Here is a 22,699-nt window from a genome sequence, read left to right as displayed (position 1 = left end):
ATGGGAGAAAATATTTGCAAACGAATCAATGGACAAAGGATTAATCTCCAAAATATATAAACAGCTCATTCAGCTCAATATTAAAGAAACAAACACCCCAATCCAAAAATGGGCAGAAGACCTAAATAGACATTTCTCCAAAGAAGACATACAGATGGCCACGAAGCACATGAAAAGATGCTCAACATCACTAACTATTAGAGAAATGCAAATCAAAACTACAATGAGGTATCACCTCACACCAGTTAGAATGGGCATCATCAGAAAATCTACAAACAACAAATGCTGGAGAGGGTGTGGAGAAAAGGGAACCCTCTTGCACTGTTGGTGGGAATGTAAATTAATACAGCCACTATGGAGAACAGTATGGAGGTTCCTTAAAAAACTAAAAATAGAATTACCATATGACCCAGCAATCCCACTACTGGGCATATACCCAGAGAAAACCGTAATTCAAAAAGACACATGCAGCCGAATGTTCATTGCAGCACTCTTTACAATAGCCAGGTCATGGAAGCAACCTAAATGCCCATCAACAGACGAATGGATAAAGAAGTTGTGGTACATATATACAATGGAATATTACTCAGCCATAAAAAGGAACGAAATTGAGTCATCTGTTGAGACGTGGATGGATCTAGAGACTGTCATACAGAGTGAAGTAAGTCAGAAAGAGAAAAACAAATATTGTATATTAACGCATGTATGTGGAACCTAGAAAAATGGTACAGATGAGCCGGTTTGCAGGGCAGAAGTTGAGACACAGATGTAGAGAACGGACATATGGACACCAAGGGGGGAAAACTGCGGTGGGGTGGGGATGGTGGTGTGCTGAATTGGGCGATTGGGATTGACGTGTATACACTGATGTGTATAAAATTGACGACTAATAAGAACCTGCAGTATAAACAAACAAACAAAACAACTAATACTAAACTTTCATTGGGTTATTTGTATGGAAATATGTTAATATAAATGTTTCAGACATTACATGAAATTTCTAAAAATCTTATATGTTCTGGTATAATGTTATAAGTCATAATCCTAGTTATTACTTTAAAATGTATATCTCAGAAATAACTAATTTTCTTGTCAACTGCATTATTATGAACTTTCATCAAATCTTTAACCATGGTCATTTTTAAGTCTTTTGTCATTTACAGACAGTTCTGGGTGTACTCTGATGCTTTTGTAAATATGTTCCTATAAAAGGGTTTCACCTTCAGGAAATTCATGGAAAAGACTCTGACAAGTACAGGTTTCTGGTACCTGACTGTACTGCTGAACTGAATGAATAAGCATTTTCAGAACTCTAATGAAAAACTGATGAGCTCATAAAAGTGCTAACAAAAGATCAAGATGAAAAAAAAAAATTAATTACATGGGACTGAGTGAACTGATGAGGATGAGTATAATTTTTGTGACTTTCTGTTTGAATTTAAAAAAAGAAAAAATCCCACAAGGACTCAGAGGCAAAGAATATACAAATCAATTTTCACTGCAAAGTAAAGGAGCTGTTACAGTGGAGGATTACTGGACTGAATGTCAATATTATGACATAGTATGAGTGTGTTTCATGTTTGGTAATTGCAATCATTGTTGCTTTTGTTGTGGTCATCCATGTACAATGCTTGGTGTCAGTCTATTTATCTCTTGTAAAATTAAGTACAGTGTGTGTGTGTGAAAAAAAAAAAAAAAGAATATATGCCCCACGTTTAACCTTAGGGAAGTCCAATGACCTCTAAAAGATGCATGGGCTATGTGTGTACTGAGGGGGATGGAGGGATGCCCAATGTCAGGACAGGTGTCATTGTCCAGGTCCTCACTGGAGTTGTGGGCAGAACATGTATGGCAGTAATAATACTAAGCAGTATTTAGGATAATCTGGAATCTTCCATTTGGAAAAATTTTTGATCAAATAAATCAGATTTGGATGTTATTAGTTATAATACCAGTTGAATCTTTGATATGCCTCAGTCTTCATGGATGTTATTAATTGCATTTCAGTGCTGTTACTTTGCACCTCTGTGATAGTGTGATGTTTGAGCAACGTCAGAGAGCAGGGTCTGTGGGGTAACCAGACAGCCACACTGGAAGTACCAGCTGTGCTCCTAGTCTTTCCCCTGGGTTTAGCTTTAATTTTTAATGAGATTGCCCCTGCTGAAGAGCTGAATCTCTAATAACCGGTATGGGGAATGATGTGTGAGTTATTAAAACATATAAGAGCTCAGACAATGAGAAGGGAAAGGGCTACACCCTCAGTTGTTGAATTCATTGTAAAACAAATTCCTGGGAATTTAATGAATAAAATTTCTGTGGGCCTCAAAAAAAAAAAAAAAAAAAAAGAATATGTGTGTGTAGGTGTGTGTGTAAGTTCTGTAATTCAAAATATAAAGGTATTTTTCCAGCTGTACAAGATAAATGAATTCCTTTGCTTACTTTCTACTCTGTTTATTATTGACTTTAATAATATTGAACAACCTGGCTATCCTTTAAAACAACAGTGTCATTCTCGCATACTGGTAACTGGGTTTTACCAATCTTTTTAATAATATAATCACTTTGGTAACATCATACGCTAAGCTTTAATGCTGCAGTATTCAAGGAGTTAAATAGAATCCCTCTGTAAAATCCCTGGTATAATTTGTAGCAGTAGTGTTCTTTAATCGCTATATAATTTCCCTCCTAAGTAAATTCTTTCTAATCCTCAGGACTACATTTCTAAATCCTTAGGACTATGCCTTTTGGAAAGGGATACTTTATTACTTATTAAATAGCTTTTCAAGAGCTTTTCCTCAAATAGATGATCAAACTAGATAAAATAGAAAAGGTCAAGGGAAAAATATTTTATTATACTCATCAGCTATGAGCTCATGTGTTTATCCTTTACATAATTTTGGTTGAAAAAATTTTCATATTCTCAAATACATAGTTATCTTCATGTAATTTAACAAAAATAATCCTAAATGATAATAAAATAGGTCTCAAAGTCCAGCACCATTTTAAACTTCAGGTGAGTAGAGCGCTTAGTTTAATTTTGTTGATTAATTCCATACTACCCTTTGGTTTCAAACCTTGTGATTAAAATGATCTATCAGCTATTTTATTGCTTTCTTGTCATAGTAACGAAAATTAAATATTAAACATAATTAACTTTTATTAACTAATTGAGGACTTAGTGTCATTATGCTATAGTTTTATGGAGTTACTCTCATGTAACTCATAAAGGGCACAGGTAAACTTTCATTACACCTATAAATGCCTGTATTTAAAAAAAATAAATTATTGTATTAATTTGTTTCTTTTACATTTGTCCCTTTGACCTAAAATTAAAGCTAAAAACCATTTCAGTAAGGTTCCTTGGTCACTGAGTTTGAGTACATTGGCATACGTAACTGCAAACAAAATAATAGCATATACTTTATATACCTACAGTTCTAGAATAATTACATACTTAGATTGAAGGGAAAATGTCTATTCATCTTCTGCTGAGTTTTATCTTAATGACTTTTCCTTTTGTTTACTAGGGTGGAGTATTAATGATATTTGTTGATCTATTTCTGCATTATTTTTGTCTCTATGGAGATTCATCAACCTTCAGATAGTTTTACCAATATTTCTCATATTTCAAGCTTGTTCTGAAGTTACCGGAAATGTAACAGCTAGACATTTGATTTTGAATGTCCGAAATCCTACCTTGTCATACAAAAAAGACTCAGGGAGAAATCAGCTGATCACATATAATAACATACTGTAGAAGAGGGAAAATCAATATACGTAAATGCAAGACTTTTACACAATAGATAGGTCCTGGAAGGACTAATTTGCTAAAAGAGAAAGCAACACAAGAATAGCCATCAGCTGAGTACAGCACTTGAATTTCATTGCAGTCTTTTCTTGATACTGTATCTGCTACTATAATTGGAAGTGAGAACTATCAAGGTTCAGAATTTTCCTTCTGACAGAAGCCTTTGTGACATTCATGTTCATTCTACCTGAACTACATGCTTCTGTTTCTGTTGCTGCAATGCTCGCAAATAGCTTTCAAACAGCTCTGCGTTCACTGGGCCTCAAATACAATGCTTTAAAATATTTTGAGCAAAAAACAGCATTGTGTTTTGTTTTTATGTTCATTTAGAATGTAAAGTATCATTTTTGGAGTCATTTAGGGTAAATAGTTCCAGGAATTTTTTTTACTTATTTTCCCCAACTCCCAGTTCTTTTGAATCAATTACTCCTCCAATTATGCAGCATCCTCATTACAAAATCATCACAAGGGAAAACAATTTGATCCTATTAGAATCCACAGATTCAAAATAGGAAACGCTGTGTGGAGTAAATAAAAGATTACGTGTTGGGCTCTTTTTCATGCATATAGGGAGTACACATTTTCAGCCTTTTACAAATGAAACCATAGACGTGAGAAGATGAAATCAGTTTCCTTTGAGTTGAGTCTTTTAGTAATCAAGCAGTTTTCATATTATCAAGTACATGCCTGAAGAAAAACAACGCCTTTAAAAAATTCTGTGCATTGGGCATACAGTGAGACTGTGCAGGCATTTTCTGAGAATCAACCAAAAGAGCAAATATAACGCTTCATAATATTAAAATATTGCCGGCTTTTCTTCCAGGGCAGAGAAAGGAAAAAGTAAAGTCATCGTACAACAAATATTTGAAATTGGAGTTGATGAAAAAGTCAAGAATTGTGAGTGCTCTCTAGCACGTTTTTCAAGTTAGGATTTTAATTCCATTTGACATTGAACTTTCCTCCTTCCTAAATTCCCTTATACTTATCATATAAATGTGAAATAAAAGAATAACAGTCATATTTGAAAGTGTAGAAGACTAACAAAACTTTGAAGGCCTGAAATGATGAAGATAAAGTATTGATTATAAAGATGCTTACAATTAAAACATAACTGGAATGAATTAGCAAACATGTAAATGCAAGTACAAAATATAAATCCTTTGTGTGTGTGTTGTTTTTTTTTTTGCAAAGAACTGATCTAATTTGCCCCGTGTTTTTAAGATGAATATTTGCTGTGAATGGCCCTACATTTGTTTAATGACTTTCCCTTATTGGAAACTAATAAACATTTTAGATTATTTCTGCTATCTCAGTTATGCCTCAGAAGGTAACAAGAGTGGAGTTATAGATGTTTTATTTATGGCTTTCTGAAGGAACTCATCCCCTGGGATCTGTAGAATCAATATAATCCTAGGTCATCTCAAATATAATGCTGTGCTTGTAGGCCAAGGATGGAGACTACAGAAGGACCAGATAAAAGGAAAGTTATACACCTTTGACCTTATTTAATGGAATCTCGTTGGACTGTAGTGTGATAGGAAGAGCCAACATTGAAATGATGCTGGAAAGTATTTTGTAATATCAAGACTTTAAAAATCTTTTCTTGCCTTTCCCTCATGGGATGAAAATTACCATGTGATCAATAAAAACCCTTAGAGTTTACTTGTCTGTATCTGGTTCACAATATCATGGAACACCAAGCAGTCGTTGCTACATGCACAGGTAGGAGAAAACAGTGAGGGGCAGAAACTGTGAGCAACTTTTGCAGGATGCAGGGGACACAGACAATCTTGACTACACGTAAGATTGTGGGGATTGCCCCAGTCCTGGAAGAAGAATACCTGTCTGCCTCAGGTATACGACCTGCATAGTCAGGCAAGCCAATCAGAGATGGTGATTGGCTTTTTAGCTTGCTGCTTCTTAGCTGTCCTAACTATATACTCCCTCTCCGCACCACACAAGTAATACAAACTACCAAATAAAACTAGAGAAAGGAGAAATTTTCCTCTTTCCCTTTTGTTAAGAACTATTCTTTAACAGAAACCCACATAACATCTAACAGGTACTTACATGACAACGACAAAATTTCAGACTTTTCTTCATGAGGATTAAGAAAGCAACGGGAAAAAAAGACCAAACCAATCATTTTAAACTGACCTGATCCAGCTGGCTATTCAACATTCGGTGGCCTTTGGAGATTAGAGTTGAGTGTATACTGCATGGCATCTGGTTATCAGGTGGTCTGTTAAAGTAAAAGTAAGTTTAGACCAAATATGCCAATGAACCACATTTATTAACAGGAAGATACAAAACATCATACAAGTTCTTGCAAACGTGGGGATGTATCTTCTGTCCTCAGGCACACTGACAAGAATGCAAACACATGTGACAGCAGAATGAGCCTAGTTTTAGTTGAGTTTGACTACACAGTCCTCTTTGTAACAGAGACCTTGCACAGTGTGTCTAGTATCATGTTTTACTCCAAAGATGTTCAGCACCTGGGATACTGGATAGTATCCTATTTGAAAAAACAGGATATTTACATATTGTTCATGCCAGAGATGTGTTGCCATTCCGATGACCTGCATATCTTGAGTGTCACTAAAATTCAGCAAACTAATTTCCAACAATCTTTATTGTGCTGTTCCCTCTGGGGTACATTTAAATAATGTCATTTGAAACCCCTTGCTGGTGAAGCCGTGTGCTTAGTTGCTTCAAACCTTAACTACCTGGGCCTCCACACATGTACTCCACTGTTTTGCCACAGAACTTTGAAATAAATGACCAATATAATATTTATTATACAAAGATTACACAGTATAAAAGAGGAGAAATGTATTCTCAGTAATCAAATGAAATAAATCCAAAGAAGGGAGAAAATTAATAATAAACACTTTATAATATCAGGGAGAGCGAAGGGTAAATTAAATCTATCAAAGAGAATCATCCAAGATCAAGAAATAGAGCCTGTCAAAAAACCAAATTATCAAATTTAAATGTGCAATGGAGACCTTGAAGAACTGATAAGATACTACGGAAAATTAAGGCCATGAATTAGAAGGGCAGTTAGAGGAATTCTCCCAGAACACAGCAGAAAAGAAGAAAGAGAGAAACAAAAGGAAAAAAAGAGAAAAGACAAGATATTCAATATACATGTAATATGAAGTCCAGAATATAAATATAATTTCTAATATTTAGGGAATCCAAAATTGCCAGTTCCATTATTTATTCAACAGTTATTCATGCTTATAATTAGACTAAAGTAATTTAATTTTAATGAAGGATTTGAATAATGGTTGTCACTCTAGATACATATTGTCCAATATGGTAGCCACATGCCATGATTAGCAACTGAGCACTTGAAATACGTCTAGTCTAAATTGATATGTGCAGTAAATGTAAAATCCACACTGATTTTGAAGACTGAGTATAAAACAAGAATATAAAATATCTACTTAATTTTTAAAACATTTATTACATGTTGAAATCATTGATATGTTGAGTTAAATAATAAAATGTATTACTAAAATTTATTCATCTGTTACTTTTTACTTTTTCAATGTATTAGAAAATATTTTTATTGGATTGTGCTGCTCTAGACAATACTAACTTCCCTTGGAAACAATTTGTTACTTTTATTTAGAATTACTTTCAAAACCTTGGGGCACATACCTAGGAAACTTTAGAAGCAAATCTCACTTGACTGTGGACTGGATCTTGGAAAATAGTCAAAAGGCATTTTGAACAGTCTGTTAAGTGAGGTGGTGATAAAATTGGACAACACACTGGCGGTCAAAAACAAGGTTCCACAACTAAATATTGGATCTTCTAATTTTGGGTGACTCATTAATTGGATTGTAGTATATCTCTTCAGGCTTCAATTCCCTTTTCTATAAAATGAGAAGTTTCTACTAGCATATTTTGAAGGCTCCTTCAGTTCTCTTTGTAATTTTGTTAATAATTTCACATTAGCCTTAATGGTATAAGATTGTGGAATTGGTTTTGGAATCTGCTGAAATACCTAAAGAATTATGTTCGCCATGTTCAAATCTATTAATGGCACTATTCTCCCCTGAGAATAGAGACTTTAACCATCATAATACAAGCCCACTAAGGAAAACATTTCCTACTATTTCTTTCCTCTTGTGTGTTTGATTTCACTGGGCCCTTTCTTTGTAAATGAAATAAATGGATGTTTAAAGGTTTACTTATAATCAAACACTAAACTTAAATTCACCCCTATAATGACTCTTTAGGTTTCACAAAATAGTTTCTACAATTTTCCTTTTATTTTTCAACAATTTTGATTAATAAAAGGCATTTCGTTGCATTTGATTTATTGAGCCTATATAGTTATACTCCTCTTTGTCTTATATTTTGATAATTGTTTCTTTGATGACTTTATAAACACTTCAGTAAGAACTGAAAGTAATACAATCATTTCAACTAGTATTTAGAAAAAGTCTTTCAAAACTAGATGAATGGGTTTTAAAGGTATTAAATCCTTTGGTCTTTTTCCATGTGGTTCTAGCAGAGTTTGTAATAGGAAAATAAATAAAATTCTTTCACTGCAAATATATCTGTTATGTCTCTGAGCAGGAATGTGCTTTTTTAATGAAATACTGAAGTTTCTCAGTATTTCTCAGAGTTTCTCAGCTCTGAAGTTTCTCCTCCATTTTCAGTGAAGTCTACCACAATCACATTTTTTCAAGAACTGTAGGGAAAATGCTGTTTTCTTTAGATACTCCGTGTGTGGTTTACGTGTTTTGGGCTGATGCAAGGTATTTTCATACGGCCTCCACTGGATAACATTAAGTCCGTCCACACTGAATAAAAATGATCAAAGCCATTTGTTAATTAATTAATTAATTAAACATTAAATCAGTTAATTGTGGATACAGTAATGGGTATTGTACCTGTGACCTACGATTCTCAAATCCTGAAGACCAATTTCAGTTCTATCTCTACGTGGTCATTAAGCAACTTGGGAAAACAATTCTTAGCACACAGTAAGGGCTCATACAATATTTCTTGAATGAATGAATCATTGAACCATGTTGTAATAACATAAATAACTAATGTTTATTAAGTGCCTGTTCTATACCAGACAATGTGTTAGAACATGATGTAATTTAATACTCATAACAACTCTGTAAGTTATATATTACCCCAATTTGGTAAATGAGGAAAGGTAGCTCAGAGAAGTTGGGCAATTGACTAGGGCCACACAGCTAGTAAATTATGGTGCTGGGATTTGGACCTAGGTCCAAAGAACTACAAAGACTGTCCTATGACACTGTCATCCGAACAGCATTTTTGAACCTGTGGTGTTTTGTCAAGACACAGCCAGGTATGGTCCAGCTGGCTGTAAATCACACTGTAAGCATATAGGGTTGAGAATAAAATGTGATCACCAGAACGGGGCAGGCAGTGAAGAACGGACTCAGAGCAAGTTCAGTACCCCAGGCAGGCCATTTTATCCAATGTCAGTGATTATGAAATGATGACACTGATTTTACAGTTTACATAATTGAACATGCATAAGAAATATACTGTATCACTTTTCTATTGCTGCTCTAACAAAAGACCACAAACTTGGTGGCTTAAAACAACACAAATTTATTACCTTACAGTTCTTTGGGTTAGAAGTCCTAAAATCAAAGTGTCAGCTCCATTTCTCTGTGGAGGCTGTAGGCTCTGACTCTCCAGTTTCTAGAGGCTGCCCTGCATTCCTTGGTTTGTGATCTCCTTTCTCCATCTTAAAGGCCAGCAGCAGTGGTTTGAGACCTTCTCATATTTATCATTCTGACCTTGTTTCCATTGTCACATATCTTTCTCTGAGTTCTTCTGTCTCCTTTCTGCAGTTTTAACGCCCCTTGAGATTACATTGGGCCCCTCTGGATAATCCAGTATAATTTACCCATCTGGAGATCCTAATGATAATCACATCTCCCAAGTCCCTTTTGACATGTAAGGTAACATATTTACAGGTTCCAGGGATTAGAGCATGGATATCTTTTGGGAGATCATTATTTTATCTAACATATCTACTAGATCAAGTATCAGAGTCCTTCACTATCAATATTCAATATCACTACCAGTACCAGTATTCACTATCACCATTCAGTAGCCTTGACTATTTATCTCACATTGCTTTAATTTATAAGCTTTTGAAACTTGGTTACCTGAAAAACAGACTGAGATTCTGAGATTTTGCTAGGAGCATTCCTAGGATCAACGCCAGTCAGTGAGTGAAGATCATAGGATACATGTTGAACTGTGATACAATTACAGCCAAGGTCTTGGACAATCCCACAGGGAGCTGTGGAGGTCCTCCAGAGTTGTCTCACCTTGAGAAAGAAATCTTGGGCTTTGATGGCCCTGAGTGACGAAAATTTCTAGCACCTGAGGGAATGAGTGCCTCCATCCTGAAAGGGTGCTGCACAGCATCCACACACAAACTAAGTCAATTCAAGAGCAGAACACTGGGCCATGCTTTATGCCATTATTCTTCATTATCAGAAAATCCAGGGGAAAATACTTTGAGTTAAATATATTCACCAAAGAGCAAGAGAACCCAGCATCCACAGATTAAGTTTAACATAGTTTCTTGTTCTGCCTTGGTATAATCTATCCCCACAGGCACAGTGTTTATTTTTTTTTTCTCTTTTATTTTTCAAGCTGCAAAAGTGCCACTTGAAATAAAATGATGTCTCTTACCAGTGCTTATATGTATAATTAGATAAAGTATTTAATGATAGGCACTTTCCCAAAGCAATAAGAACAACAAATATCACTTTCACTGTTGCAATTACTCACCTGTATTTAAATTATGAAAATGTGTTATCATCTTTCCTTCAGGATGGTTATTTGGATAATAAAGGGAAAATATTCTTAATGCTATATTACCCTGGATTCCTTATTTAGTTCCACCAAATGTCCCCCTTTCTATAGAGAAGTAGACAGTAATTTCCCTTCATACAGCTGACAGAGGAAAAACGATCCCACCCTCCTTTGCCTAGCTATATCTGTGTGAAGAGCTCCAGGAAACAGCAGGAAGACAAGAGGAATAGAGAGTGTTAATGAACTGACATCCATTTGACTCATTACCAAAAAAGGGGAAAATACACTTAACATTTTTATCACTTGGGAATCTGAGGAAAATTAGTTTGAGGGCTCAGTTTCTCAGAAGCGTAACAGTTCTGTAGCCCCCAGGGCAGTTTTAGGTCATTTTGCTATTTTCCATGCAGAGGAGGCAGTCCGGTAGAAAATGCACTAAGTAAACTGTATGTCAGGAAAAAAAACAAAACAAAACCCCACAAAGACTTCTCATGCTTAACTTTCACAAAGCAGTTAAACATTCCTGATATCCTGAGTAATCAATGATTCACTGACAAAAAAAAAAAGAAAAAACTTTTGGTGTGGGTAATGAGAAGATATGAATCATTTTAAATTCCTTTATTATTTATAAAGATAAGGAAAAAAAGATATTCATCCATCTCCTTTCATCCTCTCATTGATAAGTATCATGCTAAATATCACAGCAATTTGACATTACAGCATACAAAAGTGTATTAGTTTCCTAGGTCTTTTGTAACAAAGTATTTCAGAATTAAATGGCTTAAAACTACAGAAATTTGTCACACAGCTCTGAAAGCCAGAAGTCCAAAACCAAGGTGTCAGCAGGGTTGGTTCCATCTGAGAACTCTGAGAATTTGTCCCATGCTTCTCAGCTTCTGGGGACAGCCAGAAATCCTTGGCATTCTCTGGTTTGTAGATGCATTACTCCAGTCTCCCCATCAGTCTTCACATGGTGTTCTCACTGCTAGATTTTGTGTCCAAATTTCCCTCTTCTTATTAGGGCACCAGTCGTGTGGATTACGGTGCACCCTAATAACCTCATCGTAACTTGATTACATCTGCAAAGACCCTATTTCCATATACGGTCGCACTCACAGGTACTGGTAGTTAGGTCAGCAACAACTCTTTTGGGGGGTGGCGAGGTGGGGGAGCGACACAATTCAATCCATAACAAAAGACTTGACCAGAAGAGTTAAACATGTAGAGAAGACTAGAGGTTTCATATCCAGTGAGGGAAAGAGAATGCTCTAGTTACAGCCTTGCTCCTTATATATAGTGTGGTTTGCAGACCAGCAGCATGGGGGAACCTGAGAACTTATTAGAAATGCAGAATCTCAGGCCTTACCCCAGACCTACCTAATCAGAATGTGGTTTTAACAAAATCCTTCATTTATTCAAATGCACAGATTTGGTTTGAGATGCATGCTCTAAGTCCCACAACCTAGAACTTTATTACATATATAGCAGTATTAAACAATGCCTCTAGCACACCGTTTATGATTTTTCATCCATCTTTTTAGCTGCAAAATGACACTTGAAGTAAAATAATGTCTCTTACCAGTGCGTTCAAGTAGGTAAAATATTTAATTATAGGTAGACAATTTACCAAAATGACACAACAAATATCACTTTTAACCCTGCATAAACATACAAAAAAATGTATAGTGTCTCAAATAGAAGTTTACAGCTCACTCACAAAAGTTCTGAGATATTCCTGATCTCAGAGCAACTTTCCTCTAAGTGATAATTCAGAGATCCAGGATCCTTCCATCTTGGGCTCTACCATCTTCATCATGTGGTTTCCACATTCAACCTGATCATCTTCTGTGAGCCAGTGGACAGGGAAAGAGCAAGGGTGACTGTGAGGGAGATTTTATGGCTTAGAGAGGCACCCATCACCTCAATTCCCATTCGACTGATTACAATTCTGACTTATGGCCCTGTCTTCCTGGGAGCAGGATGAGAAGATATTACCTAGCTGTGTGCTTAGGAAGAAGAGAAAATAGGTTTGTTGTCCAACAAACCAACTCTACCTCAGGCATTTATGTGTGAGGTAATAGATTATCTCAGACACCAATTTGTGAGATCCTGTGCCACAAAGTCTTCACCCTTAACATTGTAATTGTTCATTCTCTAATGGAGTTGTAAGGAATTGCATGGCTATCTTTCAATCCAATCTACGACAGACTCCAAACTACTACAGGGTAATGTTGTGAGAAATAAGTAAAAGGAGGGAATTAAAGAGATAAAAATTAATTGCCAAAGCCTGATTTTTCATACATTTTTTTCTTCCAGTTTTATTGAGATAGAATTGATATACAGCACTGTATAAGTTTAAGGTGTTGAAAAAAATAATTTATAAAATGCATGTAAAATTTGACCAAACAAGAATGTCAAAATATAGTATAGCCATCCTTTGGTATCTGTGAGGGATTGGTTCCAGGACCCCCCTCAGATACTGAAATCTGAGAGTACTCAAGTCCCTTATATAAAATGAGTAGTATTTGTATATAATCTACATACGTCTTCCTGTATATTTTAAATCATCTCTAGATTACTTACAAAACATAGCGCAATGAAAATGCTATGTAAATAGTTGCCAGCACACAGTAAATTCAAATTTTGCATTTTGGAACTTTCTGGAATTTTTTTTTTTTATTATTTTCGTTCCATGGTTGGTTGAATCCATGGATGCATAACCTGTGAATATGAAGGGCGAGCTGTACCTGTTTGGGAAGTTGGGAAAAAAGCTCTTCTGAATCTCTTCATTGTAAACTGTGATACTTATGCCACAGGCCTGTTTTATCCTATGTGCTTCCCATATGCACTATGGGCATGATCCGAAGGCACTGCACTCAGGCTTCTGCACAGCTTTGTGTGCTTGGAGGTAACAGCCAAAACTAGACTCTGCTAAGCAGGGTTGAAGTCTCTGCCTCTCCTTTGAATAAGGTGCTCCTTTTGGAATAGAATTAAAATAAATTTGAGGAAGTATAGTGGCTAAACTTAGAAGAGAAAAGTAAAGCTGCAATCTACTACAATCTCAAAACTCAAAACAGCTTGCATAACTTTTTCTACTCACTGGCAAAGTATTCCTATTTCTCCTAATATTAGCATTAGAAATATATTAAGTGCCTGCCATGTACCAGGCACAGTGCAATAGGCCTCACATGATCCTTAATACTCGCAAAAAACAGGTGTTATCACACTTATTTTAAAAACGAAGATGGTGAATGTCAGAGAGGTTAATTAATATTTTCTTTGTCATGCATAGAGCAATATTTTATGCTGGCTATTTATGATCCCAAAGTTTGTGATCCTTCCATTACCTTTGCTTCATGATATCCTGCAATATCAGGAGAACCCTGTTTGATAGTTGGCATTATTAAGAACAAAATTTTATGGGTGCTTTGTTTATGACTAAGAATTTTTATACTTGTTTCTGGAAATTATTGTAGGGGCATCAAAAATTAATTATTTCCAATTGTCAGAGATTATATAAATACTCTATTTCACATATAAATCTTTTATTCAGATATAGTCTACTTGAAAATATAAAGTTCCATTATCTTGTTTCATTGATTCTAGGATACACTCTCCCTCCCTCCTTTTTAGCATCTCTGAAATCTATCTGTGAAACAGTTTATGGCATCTTAAAATTGCTGTCATGCATTTTTCACAGAACTAGAACAAATAATCCTAAAATTTGTATGGAACCACAAACGACCCAGAAATGCCAAAGCAATAAAAAAAGAACAAAGCTTGAGGCATAACCCTTCCAGACTTCAGACAATACTACAAAGCTACAGTCATCAAAACAGCGTGGTATAAGCACAAAAAACAGACATATAGCTCAATGGAACAGGATAGAGAGCCCAGAAATAAATCCGCACACCTATGGCCAATTAATCTACAACAAATGAGGCAAGAATGTACAATGGAGAAAACACAGTCTCTTCAGCAAGTGGTGTGAAAAGCTGAACAGCTACATGTAAAGCAATGAAATTAGAACACTCCCTCACACCATATACAAAAATAAACTCAAAATGGTTTAAAGACCTAAATATAAGACATGATACCTAGAAGAAAACAGAGGCAAAACATTCCTGGACATAAATTGCACGAATATTTTCTTAGATCATTCTCCCAAGGCAAAAGAAATAAAAGCAAAAATAAACAAATGGGACCTAACCCAACATAAAGGCTTTTGCACAACAAAGAAAACCATCAACAAAACGAAAAGACAACCTACTGAATGGGAGAAAATATTTGCAAATGATGCAACCAACAAGGGGTTAATATCCAAAATATACAAACAGCTCATACAGCTCAATATCAAAACAAAAAAACCCAATCAAAAAAATGAGCAGAAGACCTAATAGACATTTCTCCAAAGAAGACATACAGATGGCCAACCAGCCCATGAAAAGATGCTCAACATCGCTAATCATTAGAGAAATGCAAATCGAAAGTACAATGAGGTATCACGTCACAGCGGTCAGAATGGCTATCATCAAAAGTCTACAAATAGTAAATGTTGGAGACGGTGTGGAGAAAAGGGAACCCTCTTACACTGTTGGTGGGAATGTAAACTGGTGCAGCCACTTTGGAGAACAGTATGGAGGTTCCTTAAAAAAGCTAAAAATAGAGGTACCATATGATCCAGCAATCCCACTCCTGGACTTATATCTGGAAAGGATGAAAACTCTAATTTGAAAAGATATATGCACCCCAATGTTCATAGCAACACTATTTACAATAGCCAAGACTGGAAACAACCCAAGTGCCCATCAACAGAAGATTGGCTTAAGAAGATGTGGCATATCTATATATTGAATACAATGGAATATTACTCAGCCATAAAGAAAAATGAAACATTGCCATTTGCAGCAATGTGGATGGACCTAGAGAACGTCATACTAAGTGAAATGAGACAGAGAAAGACAAATATTATATGGCATCACTTATAAATACAGAAATCTAAAAAATAATACAAATGAATCTACATACCAGACAGAAACAGATTTACAAACATAGAAAACAAACTTAGGGCTACCAAAGGGGAAAGGGAAGGGGGGAGGGATAAATTGTGCATATGGAATTAACAGATACAAACTACTATACATAAAATGGATAGGCAACAGGGATTTACTGTATAGCACAAGGAGCTATAGTCAGTATCTTGTAATAACCTATAATGGAAAATAATATGAAAAAATATACACATATAACTGAATCACTTTGCTGTACACCAGAAACTAACATGATATTATAATCAACTATACTTTAATAAAAAAAATTGCTGTCGTGGCCTGCACATACATGAATGTGGTCAAAGCCATTCATATTGATGAAATTTTAGAATAATTATTGACACCATCAGTACTACATATATTGAATTTAATTAACATCTTAAATGTCATTAAAATGATTATACACAATCTTTGGTCACTGAAACAGAAAGTTATTATATACTCATTCAATTACAGAAATAGAACAACAGGGTGCTAGCATCAGTGAAGCAGATATCAACTGTAGAAGTAATTACAATTCCATAATTTTTTGCAAAGACGAAGTACTTTGTAGGGCCTAATACAGCAAGATACCAGCAACATGTTGGAAAAAAAATTGTTAACACATTTTGCAAGATAAGGAAGCTCTACCATTAATATTGGTGCAATGTGTGATGTTTGGCTTAGAATAAATTCCATTATTTTAAGAGATGCTGCATCACCACTGCTCTTCATTTCAAGAAGATGATATTGGGAGAAAAATCTGGACGTTAATGATTCTGAGTTAAAAAGTGATTCAGAAGCATCAAATACTTCTGATTGAGAAAAATTTTAGAAATACTATAAACAACTTATTTGCTTATATTTATCTCTTCATATACACATAAGAGTGACAGGTGATTAAAAATTCATGTCTAAATACATCCAAAATAGTTTTTTTAAGGATAATATAAAACGCTAAGAGATAACAGAATTATAGTTGAAGCAGCAGTGCTTTTTTTGTTTTTTAGTAATATATAAAATAATAATTTGTCTACAGTCAATAATATCTTAGATTTGATAAAATACATTATTACCAAATGTATAATTGAGATCTGTTTAAATATCATACCACTGATAATAAAAATGTTATTTCATATGAACAAAAATGTATAATTATAAGATATAAATTGTACCAATTATCATAGTAAGTATATCAAGGCTGTATGGAAGATGGACTCATATCCTTACAAAAGCAAAATTATTAAGAAAATTTAGAGGCTAGGTTAATGTCATCCTAATGTTAACGTTAGATTAAGCTGTTTTCGGATCAAGGTTTAAAAAAAAAAAAAAAAGGAATCTAGAAAATCTTCTCATCAGTCCTTAAAATATTTTTTTCTTTCTAGCTGCCTGCTACAGGCTTTGCCTTTATAGACACAGGAGTTATTTTAGGTGCCTGGGGATACAAGCTTAACTAATCATCCATAATTGTTTCCTGTTGAGAATACTGAACACCAAGAATTGACAGCAAAGGGAAATAAAAGTGTTAATGTGTTCAAAGGGCCATTATTCAACTACAGCTTGCAAATGTGTGCAGCATCTCCAGAGGATTTAATGCATTTGTGGAGCAAACCTTTTCCATTAATATTTAATTTCCAGAAGTTGAAATTAGGGGCTTGGTTCATTACAGATTTACATACGTTACATACTTTGGCATATTTGAAAGACATTTAATTATTAATCAGAACTTTGCTTTTTAAGGCATAATTTGCTGGTAAAAACATGAATTAGGTAAAATGTTATGTTTCTAACATTCCTATTGCTTTTTTAAATGTTCAGATCCAGGCATAACACTGCAACCATTTACGCTTTCCCCTTACCTTCCCCAATGTGTCAATTAAAGACTAAAATGTTCCCCTTATAAAGAATTTTTATTAGAGATTCTTAAAGACAGAAAATCCCTTACATCCAGCTGAGAGTTTAGAAGTGGACCAACCTGAATTTCACTCCTAGATGTAGCATTCAATTAGTTGTATGGTCTTGGATACATTACTTAACCCTCCAAGTGCCTGTAAAATGGAAATAATAACTATCTTGTAGAATAATAAAATATGTATATCTTATATATCTTATATAGCTGGACCTTCAAAAAATAGTAGCTATTTTTATTACTGCTTAAATTACAAAAAATTATGCCTTACAGTACATATACATATAATTTTATGTAAAATGTAAGGTATGACAGTCTCTATAAATATGACAGAAAAAAATGACATAGTCTCTGTAAAGGTAGAGACTATGTCATTTTTTTCTCTCATATTTATGTCCTCAACATCTGACATGTGGTATATACATGATCAACCTTTTTGAATGGATGAATGAGGATTTAGACCTAATGAAATGCGTATCTGGTGGAAGTCGAACAGGTAACAAGAGCAATTTCTGACACTCCAGTGAGCACACGACTTAAATGAACATCTTCATCTTTTCTTTAGTTTTCCTGTTTATATAGAGATCTGTGCCCGAGAAAATTCTTATGATTTGGTTCAGTGACTGAGTGAGCAAGCTTTTCTTCAGTGTTGGAAGGTATAGTATGAACATTAAATAGCAGCATGACGCTGGGATAGTCACATCCCTGTGATTTTAAGTATCTCAGTCTGTAAAATGACAGATTTGAACTAAATCATTGGTGCTAAAATATTTTCTTAGAAGAAATATTCTCAAAAATAATCTTATGGAACTCCACTAGAAAAAACTGATAAAACCAGAACAGGTGCATGAAATGGGCCTACTTGTCTATGTGTGTATGGGAGTGGGCGTTTGTGCCCCCAAGAGAGGCAGAAAATACAGTCTATCAAGCATCCTTTGAGTCACACCTCCCACCTCCTACTCCCACCCACCTTGATCATGAACACAAACCTATTAGCCTGTGAGACAACCCTGAGAGAATGCTAGAAATCCACTCACCAAAGTTTGGAAATGGATAGGATGAACACCAGAGTTCCACTCTTGCCTTAATATTCTATGATATTGTGATTCTGAGATTCAAAAGACCCTACATTCCTATCTTCACCCATCACTTTTTGAAAGCTGAGACAAATAAATGAAAAGAATAGGATTAAAGAGTCCCTTCTCAGCTTCAGAGCATTGTGGTGGAGGTAAACCGGGAAAGACTGAAACAGGACAATGAACAAGAGGCTGAAACTGGAAGCCCTGGGCTAACAGGTCTGTGCTCCTAACTGGCTCAAGCTCAGACTGAGTCAGACTGTTTATATCTATTCTGTGTTATCACTTCTACAGTAACCAATCAATAGAGTTAGAACAGACATCTTTTAAACTTACGGTGTGACTGAATTGACCAGCTCTTTCTAGGATAATGTGGACACAGCCTGAGAGTTCGTGAAAGGTGACAGAACTTTGCTTTTCCTTGTCCAGAGATAGAAAAAGCAAAAGAAGCAGGAGGCATGCAAAATGCAAGAGAATGATGGGTAGAGGAAGAATCAGCAGGAGAGCAATCAGTAGCCTACATAGAAGCCCCAGATATAATACTTGATTTCAAGGGAAATTCTCTCTATTTTAAAAGTTATTTTAAAATGAAGAAACGTTGAACAGAGATGATATGAGGCAGATAGAAGGAGAGGCTAATTTAAGACTAAAAAATGAAAACTATAGCAATTAATATATTATTCATCACTAACAGTAAGATAATCTTACCTGTCACTATGTAAAATTAATTTTGATTCTGTGAAGTTTCATGTATATATCAATACTAACTTTTAACATAAAGCAGAAAGAAAGCTGAATTGTTGGAAAATGTGCTAATATCACAAACACACCCCCCCCCACACACACACACATGTGTAAATATGCAGTCTATTCCAAAGCCAAGGGAAATTTCTTTATGGCATTCTTTTAGCACTGATATCTGACCATTTATATTCATGCATCAGTCAGTCCTGGTAACTTTGGAAGTAGTTGTTTCTACTTAGTTTTTTTTGTTGTTGTTGTTAAGTAATAACTGTCTTGGGGGAGATACTTTGAGACTATCCCATAAAGATTTAAATTGGCTTTATATGAAACCTATATGTTGAATTAGAAAGTGTTTTATTTTACTTAGCTTTACTAGTTAGGAGCATGGTCTATTTTTCTATTTACCTGTTTTTCTTTAGAAAAACAAATAAGATGATTTTGTTCCGTGCTTACAACGGAACAAAGTGGAATTTAAAACCAAGTAGAGTGTGGAGGACAGGCTCTACTTGGTTTTAAATTCCACTTTGTTCCATTGTAAGCACGGAACAAGATCATCTTATTTGTTTTTCTAAAAAGGCAGACTTTTTTTTTAGCACAGTAAAAAATGTAGATTCAAGCATGGGAATTTTATTCAAGGAATACTGATGAATATTCATGCATGGATTGAAGAATATAAAATATGAAATACCAACTTTCCTAAAAGTCATGGGATAAAAATTTTTGTGGAAGGCAATTATATTACTCAAAAAAAAAAAAAAAACAAACCTATAAAAACCCCAACACCACAGAAGCGAATGATATATTTGTCATTGGTAAATTAGGATTCTTTTAGATAAACATAAAGAAGGAAATGGCATGTTACTTTGAATTATTATCAGTTAAGATGTATGTATAAACTGATAGTGAGAGTAAGAAAAAAGTAGAAGAAATATTAAAACATATTCTAAAATATCCCCTCCATAGCATTTATATCCTTATACTTTATTATTGCTAAGATCATTTACACTTTTTTGTTTATTTTCCTCTCTTCTCACTATAAAACAGGTCTCCTATTATAATTTGTTGTTTTGTTCACTGCTGTATCCCCAACAATTTTTTTAATAGCTGGCACACAGTAGGTGATAAATATTGGCAGAATGAATGAACTGGTATGTGGTAGTATGTGCGAGAGATATCAAGTCACTCTCCTTCAGTATCAAGAGAGAATCCTTTTGAAGTCAAGGCAAAAAGACAAAGTTAACTACGATAGGGGACAAAAATTAACCTGGGTTCAAATTCAAAGGAACTTTCAATGTTGGAAGGCAATGGAGAGATGCCTTTGGAAAGAAAAATGAGTTCAGACTGTGGTAAAGATAAGTAGCTTATATAAGGGTAACTCTCCTACAAATAATTATTAAAAAATAATTTATAAACCAAATTGAAGGCACTTTTAGAATGTCCAAAGGCAGGCTGTGGTAAAGATAAGTAGCTTATATAAGGGTAACTCTCCTACAAATAATTATTAAAAAATAATTTATAAACCAAGTTGAAGGCACTTTTAGAATGTCCAAAGGCAGGCAGCAATCATGGAATATTTCAACTTTTGAAAGAATAAATGGCCACTGAGTCAGATCCACACTTATTTGACTTTTCTCCGAAGGCAATTCCCACTTCATATAGCATAGGGGAGCTATAATTCAAGCAGAAATCTGCTGTTTTATCAGGTTGAGGTGTCAGAGAACAGAGTTTGGGCTACCAGAGGAGCTATAAATAGAAGGGGGAAATCCTGAGAAGCAAAGCACCAGAGGGAAAGAGTTACCAACTCAGCATACACACTTTCCTCAAATCTTTGGTTGATCTTTGAATGAATGCACAAGGAAAATTCCAAGAAGTCTAGTGGAAAACAACAGCTGGAAATGTGAAAAAGCTGAGCAGATATCTTAGCTCCAGTCAACTGTAGAAGAGATAGAATATATTATCTGAGTCTGAATATCTACCCATTGATGAAGGAATCCGCTTTGCCTTTCATGCCTTCCACTGTAAGCACAGCTCCTCTATCCAAGAGCTAGATTCTTTCTCTTGGTCATTTGTGAATTCAGACCAGGGTGAAGCCTTCAGATCTAATCCGAATTCAGCAAAGCAATCTCAACAGTAGCAATCTCACGATGCAAGTCTTAGACACGTGAAGGGTTGGATTTGTCTCATCCTAAGATGTCCCCTTTACATTTTAATATGGGTATTCTGCTGAGCCATTTCTTTTGTTATCTTGCTATTTGGCCTACTGTATGACTGGCACTTGAGTTCTAAAATTAACAGAGGTAGAGCCAGTTAAGAACTCAGTGGTTATTTAGGCATTATGAATGACTGGTGCCAATTTTTCTAACAGAGAGTACCAAGCTATTATGTCAATCACTTTTTTTACTTCAAAAAACCAATTGATCGACATAGTTCAAGCCTGAATCCTAATGGTTGCAGCTGTGAAGACCAGGATCCATTCTTTTTTAAGGTTACTTCCTTTAATTTAAAGTCATTATACTTTGGTGTAAGGATCAGAGCCATAGAAAAACTGTAACATATGCTTGACTCTCTGCAATATTCTTTCATCCCTTTTTATGCATTTAAAATATTGGGATTTTCTTATTATCTTATATAAGGATTCCCAAGTAAGAATTTATTTTTACAACAACAAATAGATGGCACAACTTCAAGTTCCTTTTCATCTTTTAGAATAGCCATTTCCATTGTTTTCTGCTTAATGGATGAGGATATTTTTCCTTTCTTGAATAATCAAATTATTCTTAAGAAATGTATTGAGATTCCTGCCTATTGTACTTTTTCTCATGCTAATGACCATTCCCCACTTTGCAAATACTATGTTTCCCATGATCATGATAATTATATGTAGTACATTATTGTAAGTAAAAATTACTTACTTGTAAACATTACTAACATTTTTTTTTAAAGGAATTCCTTTTATTTATTTATTTATTTATTTATTTTTGGCTGTGTTGGGTCTTCGTTTCTGTGCGAGGGCTTTCTCTAGTTGCAGCAAGCGGGGGCCACTCTTCATCGCGGTGCGCAGGCCTCTCACTATCGTGGCCTCTTTTGTTGTGGAGCACAGGCTCCAGACGCGCAGGCTCAGTAGTTGTGGCACACAGGTCTAGTTGCTCCGCGGCATGTGGGATCTTCCCAGACCAGGGCTCGAACCCGTGTCCCCTGCATTGGCAGGCAGATTCTCAACCACTGCGCCACCAGGGAAGCCCATTACTAACATTTTATCAACATAAGTTATGTACTGAGTTATTAATAATCG

At 35.1% G+C, this 22,699-nt stretch overlaps 1 protein-coding gene across 2 annotated transcripts in view; it reads right to left on the bottom strand.

Moving 5' to 3' along the window:
* TMEM196 (transmembrane protein 196) overlaps window positions 1-22,699 on the bottom strand; it is a 220,458-nt gene that overhangs the window by 100,206 nt on the left and 97,553 nt on the right. For both annotated transcript variants that reach the window (XM_061197709.1, XM_061197710.1), the window contains exon 2: window positions 5,966-6,050. In XM_061197709.1, coding sequence (XP_061053692.1) covers window positions 5,966-6,050 — 85 coding nt within the window. The remainder of the gene's footprint in view (window positions 1-5,965; window positions 6,051-22,699) is intronic.

Source organism: Eubalaena glacialis, chromosome 8, assembly GCF_028564815.1.
Source record: "Eubalaena glacialis isolate mEubGla1 chromosome 8, mEubGla1.1.hap2.+ XY, whole genome shotgun sequence".
NCBI classification, from domain to species: Eukaryota; Metazoa; Chordata; class Mammalia; order Artiodactyla; family Balaenidae; genus Eubalaena; species Eubalaena glacialis.
Note: the sequence above shows the minus strand (reverse complement) of the source record. Positions and strands in the feature narration are given on the sequence as shown.